At 38.1% G+C, this 15,247-nt stretch overlaps 1 protein-coding gene across 1 annotated transcript in view; it reads left to right on the top strand.

The window, feature by feature from the left end:
* Positions 1–15,247, top strand: part of TTC27 (tetratricopeptide repeat domain 27) — a 175,614-nt gene that overhangs the window by 7,997 nt on the left and 152,370 nt on the right. Inside the window, exons 4-5 of the mRNA XM_041756634.1 lie at positions 1,133–1,273; positions 5,565–5,667. Coding sequence (XP_041612568.1) covers positions 1,133–1,273; positions 5,565–5,667 — 244 coding nt within the window. The remainder of the gene's footprint in view (positions 1–1,132; positions 1,274–5,564; positions 5,668–15,247) is intronic.

The raw sequence follows: 15,247 nt of genomic DNA, 5'->3' as shown, positions 1-15,247 counted from the left end.
TGTAGGTAATGGTAAGCTTTGTTTGTGGTTTGGTGGCGCTTTTTCATGGTAAATCTTTATTTCTCTGTTACACTTCTTGATGATGAAGGTAGGACAGTGGATGAACCCACAGCTATTTCTTTCTTGGCCATATTGAGCTCTTCAACAACATATTGAGCCAGGTACTGGCATTATTTGGCTTATTTAATTTAATCCTTATAAGAACACTATAATGAGTGAGTTTTATTATTTCATATTTGAGGCTTCAGTTAAAAAATTTACCCATACCCACAAACGAGTAAGAGGCAGAAAAAGGACACTATTCTGTGTCTATTACATTAGAACCCATGCTTCTAATATGTAAGCATGCTTGCTGTCTATTTTGTGGTAGCTGTCAAAATTATAAAGTACACATCTTAGAAAACACGGGTGCCTTGTCCATTGTAGAAAATCTCTGTTTAGCCAAGGAGTGGATTTTTCAAAGGCATCTTTTTTTTTGCAGCCTTATGTTCTCACCGGTCCATGGTTATAAGCCCACTCAGCATTTGCTATGTAGGACCTTATTGGCTGTTTGGCTTAGATATTAATGGAGCAAGGGCAGCTTGGGTGGCTCATTGGTTTAGCGCCACCTTCAGCCCAGGGCATAATCCTGGAGACCCAGGATTGAATCCCATTTTAGGCTTCCTGCATGGAGTCTGCTTCTCTCTCTGCCTGTGTCTCTGCCTCTCTCTCTCTCTCTGTCTCTCATGAATAAATAAATAAAATCTTAAAAAAAAAAAGGAATTATGGAGCAGATCTGCTTTGTCATGACATTTGCCAGCTAATGAAGTATATGTGAAATGTACTTACTAGAAGTACTTTAACATAGCGATGCTTTTTAGAGATGATATTTTGTAAGTAAATCTATAAAGAATGAAGCCTCTTCAATACTAGCATTTTCTTGATTTCACTGTTCTTCTAAAGTGCAAGCGTATAGGATTTGTGGGTCTCCAGGGGCATTTATAATGTTATGATTCTGTCCAGTGCCAATTGCTGTGTAATAGATTGATGCCTTTGTTTCAAAGCTGAGTTAAGGAAAATATGTTATTATATGACCTATAAAGATTAATATTTTGTTAAATCATGTCGTCTTGTCTTACATATTTTTTTTCAGGTCAAAGGACTGGATGCAGTTGTTCTGAATCTGCTTATTCTAGACGGTGAATCAGTCTACAGCCTGACCTCAAAGCCTATACTGCTTTTATTAGCACGAGTTATTCTAGTGAATGTAAGGCATAAACTGACAGCTATTCAGGTAAGGAAAGAAAAAAAGGCAGTTGGTTCATACCCAGGGATGACTTATGTGCTGAGTAGCATCAGACTTCAGGTGTGATGCTGACAGTGTTTTGGTGTGTTTCTTAGTTGTCTAGGTAATTCACTGTAAAATCTGATGAAAATAAAAATGTTCTCTCTTTGTGAGATTATATTGAGCCCCTTTAAAAGGATTAAATAGATGTATATATGTGTATGTGTGAATGTATATCAATGTTCATTAGTTTTACAGTGGATCTTAATTACTGTTTCCTTGTTCACATCATACCTTGGTTCATTATTCGGGTTGAATTTATTACAGCATTTGTTGAATGTCTGTTACATCATTTTTTTTTTAAAGATTATTTATTTATTTATTCATGAGAGAGAGAGACACACACACAGAGAGAGAGAGAGAGAGAGAGAGAGAGAGAGAGGCAGAGACAAGGCAGAGGGAGAAGCAGGCTCCCTGCAGGGAGCCCAATGTGGGACTTGATCCCAGGACTCCAGGATCATGCCCTGAGTCAAAGGGAAATGCTCAACCACTGAGTCCCCACAGGCATCCCTGTTACATCATTTTTTAAAGAGTACTTATTTACAGAGAGAACGCAAGTGTGCGTGACACAAATGAGCAGGGGGAGGGGCAGAGGGAGAATCTTGGTGCTGAGATCATGACCTGCACTGAAATCAAGAGTCAGAATGGACTGAGCCACCCAGGTACCCGTTACATCATTTCTTTAAAGAATTATATACTTTTCACATGTCACAAAATATTCTTTTGTGTTTCTTTCAGGGGTTTAAAAATGTACCAACTGTTAGATCTTGGGCTGTACAAAAACAAGGGATAGTTGTTGGATTTGGCCTGGAAACTATAGCTTACTGACTCCTGTTCTGATTGTGGCAGCTTGACCCATGTTACCAGAAATAATAAATCTAAATTTTATATGAAACCTCTCAGTTTCTTAGTATTGGCTGAAAAAATTTTGAGAAACAGTGTTCAGTTGGAAGAATGTAGACTTGGTCTATACTATGTAAGGGCTTAATTTCCTAAGTATTTCAGTTTAGACAAAGAAAAGGTAAGGCAAGTTTTGCCTCTATCATTGTCATGAAAGTCAGGGGAATTGGAATCAGTTGTACTAGAAGAGGTTTTACTAGATGGGTTTCAATATGTCAGAGGCCTTATCTGTGATTTTTTGGCCCTGTTAGCTTGAATTAAAAAATGTTTCCAGAGTTGATCTGAGTGAAATGCTCTCTTATAAAATGACTAGTAATTGGCTCTAAAGAAAGTTGCCAAGGTACAAGGCTGCCAAATGGCATTATTTTCTTTCTAGTGAATTAGTTTTTTTTTTTTAATTTTAATTTTTTTAAAGATTTTCTTTATTCATGAGCGACACACATGGGGGGTGGGGGGGCAAAGACAGGCAGAGGGAGAAGCAGGCTCCATGTAGGGAGCCTGACGTGGGACTTGATCCCGGGTCTCCAGGATCACATCCTGGGCTACAGGTGGTGCTAAACTGCTGGGCCACTGGGGCTGCCCATGAATTAGTTATTAATGAGTGAGTGAGACAGTTATAAATTTTGTTGGTGGAAAACTTTCATCAGCAATTATGTTAAGCATTATTTTTTAAAATATTTTATTTATTTATTTTAGAGCTGGAGCACACTCTAGCAGGGGGAGGGGTTGGAGGGAGAGGGCCAAGCAGATTCTGCCCTGAACATAGAGCCTAGTGCAGGGCTCGATCCCATGACCCTGAGATCATGACCAGGGCCAAAATCGAGTTGGATGCTTAACCAACTGAGCTACCCAGGCACCTCTGTTAAGCATTTTTAAAAAAGGTATATGTACTGTCAACTTAGAACAAATAGATATGTGAATTGCTGGTTGTGGATGTCATACTTTGTAGGATTGGAGAGACAAATTATTTCAATTCTAAACAGATTCTAAACAACTTTTGACTTGGGTTTACAACCCTGTTTTCTTGTTACATGTCACCATGCAAACATCACTTTTTGCTGAAATCTTGTCTTTCAGTGAAAACATGACAGTTCTTTTTTCTTTGGATCTTTAATATGTCATTTTCTAATTGATGATATAAAAATGACTTCTTTGATAAGTGAAGATAAAATGAACTTACCAAGTTAATTTTAACCTTTTAAAGTTAGCTTTGAGTAGGCTTACTTGTAAAGGATATATCTAGTTGTTCATTGTGATGTTTTTGTGGAACTATAAAGGAAGGTGATTTTCCCCCCAATCCTCTAATCTGTAGTAGATAAGCTAGTATTAGTAATACGTAAATGTTGAGTAAAAAGAGTCTTGGCTTTGAAATCAGATCAGAGTTTGTCTTGCTTAGCCACTTAATAGCTGCGTGACATTATGCTAGGTAATTTTTCTGAAATATCAGTTTCCTTATTTATAATTATTAAAAAATGAAGAGCACCTGGCTGGCACAGTTGGTAGACCTGTGACTCTTGATCTCGAGGTTGTGAGTTCAAGCCCCACATTGGGTGTAGAGATTACTTAAAAATAAAATCTTTTAAAAAAAAGGAGTAAGCTCGCAAATTTTTTTTTCTTAAGATTTATTTATTTATTTATGATAGAGAGAGGCAGTGACACAGGCAGAGGGAGAAGTAGGCTCCATGCAGGGAGCCCGACGTGGGACTTGATCCCGGGACTCCAGGATCACGCCCTGGGCCAAAGGCAGGCACTAAACTGCTGAGCCACCCAGGGATCCCAAGTTTCTTTTTTATTAATGCCTCAGATTTTCTATTAAGCAGTTCTTGGCAAATAGAAAAGGGAACCTTTATTTTTCAATAGAAGAATAGGCTATACTTCCTCTATTATTTTCCACATTCATCTCTTGGGTTAAGAGTTAATGTGTTGGGCAGCCCTGGTGGCTCAGCGGTTTAGCGCCGCCTTCAGCCCAGGGTCTGATCCTGGAGACCCAGGATCAAGTCCCACGTCAGGCTCCCTGCACGGAGCCTGCTTCTCCCTCTGCCTGTGTCTCTGCCTCTCTCTCTCTCTCTCTCTCTCTCTCTCTCTCTCTCTGTCTCTCATAAACAAATAAATAAAATCTAAAAAAAAAAAAGAGTTAATGTGTTGATCTGATGTTTAAAGGTTCAGCATCTGATGTTGTATGTTTTCTTTTTTTTTTTTTAAAGTTTTATTTACTTAGACCTTGTGCATGCAGGAATGGGGGGTGGGGGGTGGGCAGAGGGAAAGAGAAAGAGAGAAATCCAGGCTGGCCTCACACCCAGTGCAGACCCAACGCTGGGCTCCATCTCACAACCCTGAGTTCATCACCTAAGCCAAAAATCAAGAATCAGGTGCTTTGACTGACTGAGCCACCCAGGTGTTCCAGGGACAAGTTTTTTTTTTTTTTTTAAATAGTAATCAAGAGCACTAGACAGTAGAAAAAAGCCTACGGTGTTCTCAGCCTGTGCATTAGTCAAGACAGTGTATAAAAAGCAGTGTCTATCCTCAAAATGTTTGGGCCAGGTAGAGTTCTACTCTTGAAAAATAAGAGCTGTCCGATGTGGTACTAACTTCTAGGAACAGTGCAGAAGTTCAGAGAAGTGAGAGACTGATGTGTGCCCTCCTCATGGGAGAAGGCTTCATGGAGGCATTTCACAAGGATACGGAAGGGATTGGGTTAGTTTTGGGAAATATTTGAATCCAAGGTATTTCTTAAAGTGTGGTTTGTGTAAAATACATTGCTTTGAGGAGGATGTAGAGATGAGCAGGACACGATTTCTTATCTTATTGGGCAGATGGTGGACAACACTGAAGCTAGGGATGACGTATATGAATGCGGTGGAATGTGTTTGCAAAGGAGGTAGTACAAATAATATGCTAGAATTTCAGAGGAGGGAAGAAAAATTACCCCTCCCCTCCCATTACTACCCCTGCATACTCTGCTCCTGGAAATTCTTGCTGGAGCTCTCCTGGAGGAGCTGCTGTGTGGATTATGGTACTGAGGGGGGGTGCCACAGTGGAGATGATGACAGCAGCAAACATTTTAAAGGAGGAGATACTAAGTTCTGAATGGCATCAGAAAGCCCAACTGGCTAAAATTATAGGCTCTGAGAGAATGGAGGAGAGAGGTTATTCTTGAAGAAGAGGAAGAAGCAGATTTGGGTATTATTCCCAAGGACAGAGCAGTGGATGGATAAGTTTGTTGAAGCGTAACTTTAATTTCACACATGTTAAAAAGATTCTAAACACTGATTTCAATTAATGTAAAAATTGTTTTTCAGAGAGGCCTTTATTTTCAGCTTACGTAGTACTTTTTTCCTAGAGCTTGCCATGGTGGACTTTGAGATGTGTGAGTATTCACCAGCAGTTACTGGAGGAGCGCTCACCACAGCTCTCTGCTCTTGCTGGAGACTGTATCCAGGAAGGTACGTAGCAGATTTTGTTTGATGTGGGCACGCAGCTCCATGCTAATTTCTAAGCTGAGACAGTCCTTTTTACTTTTTTTTTTTTTTATATATAGGTAATAGTAGTTTTCTGGTTGAGGTTGTTTCTTTTTTTTCCCCTTTATTTCTGGGTGTGGAATATCACAAATTATTAAGGTGTCAGATTATAGAATTTCTTTTTGCCATTGAATTTTATTTTATTTTATTTTATTTTATTTTATTTTATTTTATTTTATTTTTTTTTAATTTTTATTTATGATAGTCACAGAGAGAGAGAGAGAGGCAGAGACACAGGCAGAGGGAGAAGCAGGCTCCATGCACCGGGAGCCTGATGCGGGATTCGATCCCGGGTCTCCAGGATCGTGCCCTGGGCCAAAGGCAGGCGCCAAACCGCTGCGCCACCCAGGGATCCCGCCATTGAATTTTAAAAGAGGTAATCACTATCACTTATTTTATCTATTTAGAAAGTGTAGGTTACCAGGATTTTATCGAAAATTGCTTAAAAGTATTTTAATATTTTCTCTGTTCTTTAAGAAGCCTCTTTGGAAACAAACATAAACTTTGTTTATTTTTTTATTTTATTTTATTTTATTTTATTTTATTTTATTTTATTTTATTTTATTTTATTTTATTTTATTATTTTTAAACTTTATTTTAAAAAAATACCTTAGCTTTCCTTACTTTCCCTTTGTGAATCATGTATGGATGTTCATTGTATCTAAGATTAGCATATGCTTATGTATTTCTACAGTAGAACAAAACAAAAGAAAACTGAGAAATTAATTTCAATCAAACACCTAATGTAGTATTATTCGTTACTGCACAAATTAATGTCCTGTCTAGTGTATTGTGGCCTAGCTTGTTACTGCATAGATGTACCTTTGAAGGAAACAGACTCCAGTTGTAGTAAATTGTGCCAAATTACATGCAGAGTAAAAATTACTCATCCTCTGTTCTATTGAGCACATGAAGAGAGCCTTTGTTTTTTTTAATATTTGGCAGGAAATAGACTTTACTGAGGATGACAGTAGACAGAGAGGCACTTTTACATTTTATACTATTTTTATTGTAATATGTAATTTATATAAAAAGGACCTAAAATATAAATGAAAGTATAAACCACACACCTCTGTCAGTGCCTTGCACTGCCTGTGTTACAAATGCCCTTCACATTTCCTAGGGAAGCATTTTGAAAAGAGGAAAAATCTTGAGTACTTAGACACTTGGTTTCCCTGGGCTTTTGGAATGATTATTCTTAGCAAAAGTTATGAAACAAAAACGGATTCTCTTATAGTAAAGGAAACTTGAACACAAAAGGACTTGGTAATGAACTTCTGAGTTACAAGGTATGTCTTGATTCCAAAGCCCATATTCCTTTCACATAGCAAGAGTATGTTTGGCATGAGAATGTATACATGTGCTTATATGTGTACAGTACTGTCTGTTATTCATGGTTTTGATTTCCATGGTTTACTTAATCTGTAGTCATCTGTGGTCTGGAAGCAGATGATTCTCTTTCTGACCTATTGTCAGAAGATCAAAGCATCACGCTACATCACGATACTTACATGATTCCTCTCACTTCATCTTCTACGTAGGCATTTTACCATCTCACATCATCACAAGAAGATGCGTGATAACAGTACAAAAAGACATGGAGAGAGAGAAAAAAATGTAGTGTATCTAGGATTCAGTACTACTGTGGTTTCATGCATCCTTTGGGGGTCCTGGGACATGTCCCGCATGGATAAGGGGGATGTGTGGGGGAAGGAGTGGTTTGTGTCACTCTGGGTGGAGAAACAATGATTTGTACTTGATGGATAGCACATTCATGAAGGGATAAAACAACTCTTAACATATGCATGTATGCAACTTCAAGAAGCTCCTATACCTTTCTGCAGTCTGTTTCCTTTAAGGATAGATATATCTATGCAGTAACAGTCTAGACCACAGCACACTAGAGGAAGATGTTAGTTTGTGCAGTAATAGATGTTACTAAGCTTGGTAATTTTGTTGAGATTAATTTCTCAATTTTTTGTTTGAGGGTAGAAATACATAAGCATATACTGATCTTAGATAAAATGAACATCTGTACATGATTCAAAAAGGGAAAGTAAGGAAAGTATTATGCAGTGAGTATAGTAATTGATTGATTTATATTTTTTATGCCAAGACTTAGACCACTTATATTCTTTTAGGATTTTAGGTAATACAAGGCTGTGGAACAAGCAAAAGACATGTTAGATCAGACTTTATATATATACAAAAAAAATATATATATATATGTGTGTGTGTGTATGTGTGTGTATTCTAGTATGGAATTTACACCTGACATATGATAGATTAGTTGTTTTATTACACGTAAGGAATTTACTTGTCTATACAATGATATTTGAGTAACAGAATTGAAAAACAGCTATCCTTTTTTCCTACAGTAGTCTTTGGTTTAATGCTTTGGATTATAAAAGATTTTTATGAGCAAATTTAGCTTTCTGAACCATCTTTATTTTCACTAAGGCTGCAGAGTCTCTAGACTGTGAGCTCCCTGTGAGCTCGTTTTTTTTTTTTTTTTTTAACTTCTTTCTACTTAGCATAGTGCTTAGAAAATAGTACATATTTAGTACATGTTTGTTAAATAACAACAGCTGAGGTTTATTGAGGCTTTCTACATGTGCTTTGAGGGAAACATTTTATTTTGTTTATTTATTTATTTATTTATTTATTTATTTATTTATTTATTTATTTTTGAGGGAAACATTTTAGAACTCCATTTGTCATCCTCCATCTCAATAGCAACTTTCATCTGATTTAACTTCTATACAAGAAATTTTCCAAAAGTGGAATACTGTAGCAGTTAGAAAATTGATCCTTCAATTTTGCTCTATGATTTTTGAATCTCTCCTGATAGAATTGCATAGGGGTAGAGTTCTCTTCAAAATGAAAAACAGAATGAACCTTTGAGTTCATTTCGAATGAACCTACAAAATGACCCACTGCCCCATTTAGCAGACATGTTGTCCTCCATGTTTAGTAAAATGTAGATGGTGTAGACTGAGTCTCCTCCATTCATGCCATTGCATGTTTTTGAAATGATGTGAGAGATGCTCCATAAGCGAACTTAGTACAAAGGAGGAAAAAGAGTGGGGATGAGCTTCTAGTTCATGAAATTGGGTAAAGGGGATCCCTGGGTGGCGCAGCGGTTTGGCGCCTGTCTTTGGCCCAGGGCGCAATCCTGGAGACCCGGGATCAAATCCCATGTCGGGCTCCCAGTGCATGGAGCCTGCTTCTCCCTCTGCCTGTGTCTCTGCCTCTCTCTCTCTCTGTGTGACTATCATAAATAAATAAAAAATTAAAAAAAAATGAAATTGGGTAAAGCTTTGAGTCTTGGGTGACTTGAACATCACTGATAGTAATGGGAAAAAAAAAGTTGTCCTTTCCAGAGGATAGTAAAAGCATTTGGAATAAGATGACATCAGGATTCAGCCCACTGTTTAATTTTGTAGAAAAGTAATTACGTTACACTGCTTAAGATCAGTTTCCTATACTTTATTATACTTTTATGGAAAATTGGTAGTGAACAAAAAAGATGTCACTGGGAGTTGTTTTTTCTTTTTATAGGATATCAAATTTGATGCAGTTGCTATAGGGAAAGTTACATTACTTCCCTTAGTCCCATATTATGTAAATTTGCATTTATGGCTACATTTTTACCACATCTCAGGGACTAATGTTCATAATTATTAATTATTATTATTTTTTAAAGATTATATTTACTCGGGGGGAGGGGGGGGGCGGGGGAGACTCAGACTCCCTGCTGAGCCGAGAGCTGACATGGGCTTGATCCCAGGACTTTGGGATCATGACCTAAGTTGAAGGCAGACGCTTAACCAACTGAGCCACCCAGGTGCCTCTATAAATATTAATTGTTAAGAAAAGAAAAAAAATAGCTTCCTTATGTGCCATTTTAAAAGGGAAGAACCATATGTTATGTTTTAGAGAGAATTCTATTCTGTGGGGTAAAATTAAGTTTGCAAACAGAAAGAGTTAACTAAGATCTGGAAAATGACTCTTAAGTGACTCATTCCCCAAGTGGTCTTGATTCTTTTCTGCAGTATATTGCAGCATATCATTTGCTTTGCTTACAATTAAGCATTTTTTATGTTGTTGTTCTAGGCTAATCAACGACATTTTTCATTTTATCTAGTCATAAATTGGTCCCTTTTGGCTATGTTTAGGTAGGTCTGCAGATAGTCTTAAACTGCAACATTTAAACAATTTTATTTAAAAAATTTTTTTGTTCTGGGATTTGACCCAAATGTTGACCAGTCAGTTATAACTGAAATACTCCTCAGTGTCCAGAGAAGGATATTATAGTTGAAATGTTGCCCTTGAAGGATCATCAAAAAGTTGGCAGGATTTTTTTTCAGTCCATGAACCAAAAGTGAAGATTTCATGAACAACTGTGATCTTTATATTTTTGTCCAGAAATGTGACATCAATACATTTGTAATGGAATAGAGCCCATCAGAATGTCAGCATAACTTTGTTGGACTGGTCACATCTATGAAAAGCGTAAGAGTCTTGCAAAGTATGCTTCTCCGTATGCTTGAGGCACTCTTTTGGATGTCACACCAGTGAAACCACGATTCTCTAAAAGACTGCTTAGGTGCATACTCAGCCGTTTATTCAGGGAGCTGATACTGAAAATGCATTCCATACAGTGCATGAAATGTAGTATTGCAGTGTAGCTGTTTGAGGATCAGCTTGTGAAGAAGTCACTGTCTAAGAGAAAACAGGTCGAAATGCTTCGTCTGAGAGTTCTGCTATAACATCTACAGGCAACTCTGTGACTCTAGGGTTAGGTTATTTCCACATCAGAAGAGCTGACCAAGAGATTAGTCTCTTGGTGATTGATAAGTGCACTGATTTAAAAAAAGAATTGATACTTTGAAATGAATGTTATTAAAATATGCTAAATATGATAATTATAATTATCTATAGGGATTTCATTTTTTTTAAAGATTTTATTTATTTGTTTATGAGAAACAGAGAAGGAGGTAGAGACAGAGGCAGAGGGAGAAGCAGGCTCCATGCAGGGAGCCTGACGTGGGACTTGATCTCAGGTCTCCAGGGTCTTGCACTGGGCTAAAGGCAGCGCTAAACTGTTGAGCCACCGAGGCTGCCTGGGATTTTAACATAGCTTTAAAATAATCTTGTAAGAAGGGATTTTGGGTTTAGCATACATTTTTTAAATGTACTGGATAACATTTGTGTCCAGAAGGTCATGAATATTTGTTTCCATGGAAAACCTACTGATTTTTTAAGATAATAAATATACATCTACTGGGTTGACTTGCTCCTTTCTTTATTTAAACCTTGAGGTATACACAGCTTGAAGCTGTGTTCATAATTGACTCATAGTTTTCCGTCATACTGTGCATCTAGCCAGTTCTTAAATCTTATCAGTTCTTCCCTAAGGGTCTCATGTGCATCCTTTTCCATTCCTACAACTCCTATGCTCAGCCATGTCCAAAACCTTCAGTTTGGAAAGGCCCTTTAGAGATTATTTTGTTCAGCTAATTAACTCATTTTATGAAGAACTGAAACTCAGATTGCCCAAGGGCCGGACCTATAATCTAGAGTTTGTAACTCCAAATCCTGCCCACTTTTGTATTACATTTCCACAACTGGTCAGTAGGGCAGAATGCTGGTATCTAATAATGATAGTGTGGATAATGTTTCTGTAGCGCCAGCTCCATACCAAGCACTGTTCTGAGTCTTTAAATACATTAACTGGTTTATTCCTTACAGTAACTCTATGAGCTAGAACTGAAGAGTTGCCAGAGGATGGTAGGGTGGGGCATATGTAATGTGTATGTGTGTGTGTGTGTGTGTTTTAAGCAGCTTTTTTGAAGTATAATTGACCTGCAGTATTTACTCATATTTTAAAGTGTGCAGTTGATAACATTTTACATCAGTATACACCTCTGAAATGATCACAGTTCAATTAACAAAACATGGTATTTTAAGATCTGGCTTTTGGTTTCTACTCTGTCCTCCTGTGTGACCTTAGGCAACTCATCTGACTTCCAAACCAAGGATTCTTTCCGTGTAAAATGATCATTGAATCCTTTCCAGATATAAAATAATATGATTCTTCTTAGGCCAGCTTTCCACTTATCTTAATGCTGGAACCCATTGGAAGATTGTATCCAAAAGAGTTATTTCCTCTTTCCTTGGGCACTTTCTGAAATTACTTTGAGAGAGAATCATTGCATTGTTAGGATCCATAATTGCTGCAAAGTGCTTCCTTTTATTAATTAAAAAAATCTGTGATTTTGTTATTCACAACTGCTAGCCGGAGAGCTGTGCTGTCCAATATAGTAGCCACTAGCTATTTGTGATGGTTTAAATTTAAAATAACAAATTCAGTTTCTCAGTTTCACTAGGTGCATTTGGAGTGCTCAGAAGCCATGTGTAGCTAATGGCTTCCATTTTGGACAGTGCAGCTAGAGAATACTTCATCAGAGAAGGTTTCATTGGACAGGACTGCTGTTGAGCAACAGACAGTGACTGGTTAGGTCTGTCCTTCTGTATGACCAGCCCCCAGTTACTTAAGTCTACTGTTACTGTTGCTTCACATCAGAAGTTTTCCACCTGACTTATAGGCCCTTTCTTGGCCCTTTGTTCCTTCTTTCACATCAGTACTGGATTGGTTTTTCTAAATACCAATTTCACTAAGTCACTTTTTTGGATTAGGAAAGCCTTTAATTATTTCCGGTTTTACCTTTGAATTTTTCTTTTCTACTCAAATTCATAATTAATAAAAATTGTTTTTAGAGTGCCTACCATGTGTCAGTCACTGTGCTAGGTACTAGGGATATTGATGAAGTCAGCGGGGCAGGGGTAAAAATACAAATAGAAACAAAGGGCATATAGAGAAAGGAGTGAAAAGGAGATGTGGTTAGTCTAAACCTGAGAGATCAGAGAAGGCTTCACAAAGTGCCTCATGCTTGAACTGACTCTTGAAGAATGAATAAGAATTTACTAGGTGAAGTTGGAAAGGACATATAACATGTACAAAGAGAGGCAGAGGGACTTGAAACATCTTTGAGCATTTGGGAATTCTGGTAGTTCTGAATGGTAGGAGTAGACTGTGAGGGTGGGTTTTGTGTCAGGTGATAAGGTTGAACAGGTAGGTAGGAGCTAGGTCACTAGGACATTGGATTTCCATCTTGATGGTAGCCATCAAAAGGTTTTTAAATATTTGTACACTCTTGGGATATTTATTGAGCACTAGTAGCTATGATAGGTGGTACACATATAGCAGTGAACAAGACCCATGTGGACTCCTCTTGTGAGCCTTATGATGAATTGTAGCCAAGTTTCTACCCATCTTTCAAGGCTGCCCTTCCAAAAAAGGCTTATACAACTATCCCAGCCTTATGGATTTCCCCTCTTTTGTACTGATGGTCAGTACCACACAATTTCACATCACATTAACTGTGTATTAAATAATGATTACGTGTCTTCTCTTTCTAGCTCTTCTTTCCCCCATCCTCTTATTAGGGAAGATCAAGGCATAAACCTTGCTATAGGATCTAGCACAATTCTAGGGATATATCATAATTCATTAGATTGGATAGGATGGAATAGAGGGAAATCATTGAGAAGGGGAGAGAGGCAGGAGAAGGATAGACCAGCAGTAGGAGGGGCAGCAGTAGGAAATAAGCTTGAGAAGTATGCATATCAGGGAGGAATGGACTTTTCTTTTTTCTTTTTTTTTCTTTTCTTTTCTTTTCTTCTTTCTTTCTTTTCTTTCTTGAGGAAAGGAGTTGGAGTTGGCTAGCACTTTCTTGTTTTGACATGATGTCACAAATCTGTGAAGGCTGGCTTATGATTATGAATTCTTAGGATAAATTTTTTTTTAAATATTTATTTATTTATTTATGACAGAGAGAGAGAGAGAGAGAGAGAGAGAGAGAGAGAGAGAGAGAGGCAGAGACACAGGAGGAGGGAGAAGCAGGCTCCATGCTGGGAGCCTGACGCGGGACTCCAGAACCGCGCCCTGGGCCAAAGGCAGGCGCTAAACTGCTGAGCCACCCAGGGATTCCCCTCTTAGGATAAATTTTTTACTGTTCTTCTAGTGCCATTTTTCTTGCTGACCTCTTCTGCCTGGCACACTTCTCTCCTTTCAGTCTTTCATTGAAGATACAGTTCTTTGGGTTTCAGCTTCAGTGCAGTCTCCTGTTAGATCTGCTACTTTGGGTGGGTCCAGGCCTCCTCATCTTTTGTCTTTGGTGTTCCTTGTAGCCATAAAAATGGGATTCCCTAAGGTTTGGTAGATAGCTTCAGCCAGAATATGCCCTCAGGACATGCTTACTTAATTCCTGAGGTTCAATTTTTCACTTAATTTTTGTTCCCTGAGGATTCCTTACTTTGTTCTCAACAGAATTGTTAACATAAAACTGTATTAAACATTTTATTTATTTATTTACTTATTTTTATACATACTTACTTAATTCAAACCCTTATGGTACATACAATGTTTGGTAGAGTTAATGTCAGCTTTGTTCACACTGACTCGAATGAATTGTATTTGGATTTTCTGTGCTTGAGACTCTGCTCAATTCCTGCTGTTGCCCTTGGTTTGTTTTCTTTCAGGATCAACATGAGTACTTTCCTATGAAATCTTATTTTTTATTCCTTCTCTGGCAGTTCTTTCCTGGAGTTTTAGTTTGCATAATTATACCTATGATGGAGCCAGCATCCTAAAGTCATCAACATTAATCCTCCTACTCCAACATCACCTGAATCTACTAGTTAACAAAAAATGTACAAGGCCAGCCATAACAGATCCTAATAAACCATATAATATCAAATTCCATGCACAGGGAATGTTTTCGACATCTAAACTTCTTAGGAGCTTAAAGGGCTTCCCCTAGGGGCACCTGGGTGGCTCACTTGGTTTAATGTGGGACTCTTGTTTTGGGCTCAGGTGATGACCTCAGGGTCCGGAGGTTGAACCCTACCCTTGGGCTCCACACTCAGAACGGAATCAGCTTGTCCCTCTCCCTCCCCCTTGCCACCTACCTCCCATGTGCATGTGTGTACTCTCTCTCTCTCAAATAAAATATTTTTTAAAGGCTTTTATTTATTTGAGAGAGAGCGAGCGTGAGGAGAGGGGCAGAGGGAGGGGAATACAAGACTCCCAACTGAGCTCTACCCAGGGCTGGATCCTCGCATCTTGACTTGAGCTGAAGGCAGATGCTTAATTGACTGAGCCACCCAGGTGTCCCATGAATAAAATCTTAAAATAAATAAATAAATAAATAAAGGGCTTCCCTTTGGCAGGCTCACCAGGCTTCAGTACTATAGCCATGGGCTCCAGTGGGTGCCTAGGGCCCTGTTTGGCCTGTGCTATATATTAAACATTTTAGATCCAGCTTTTTTTTTTTTTTTTTAGATTTATTTATTTATTTGTATTTTTTTAAAATTTATTTATTTATTTATGATAGTCACAGAGAGAGAGAGAGGCAGAGACACAGGCAGAGGGAGAAGC

The sequence above is a fragment of the Vulpes lagopus genome, chromosome 5 (genome assembly GCF_018345385.1).
Source record: "Vulpes lagopus strain Blue_001 chromosome 5, ASM1834538v1, whole genome shotgun sequence".
Lineage (NCBI taxonomy): Eukaryota > Metazoa > Chordata > Mammalia > Carnivora > Canidae > Vulpes > Vulpes lagopus.
Note: the sequence above shows the minus strand (reverse complement) of the source record. Positions and strands in the feature narration are given on the sequence as shown.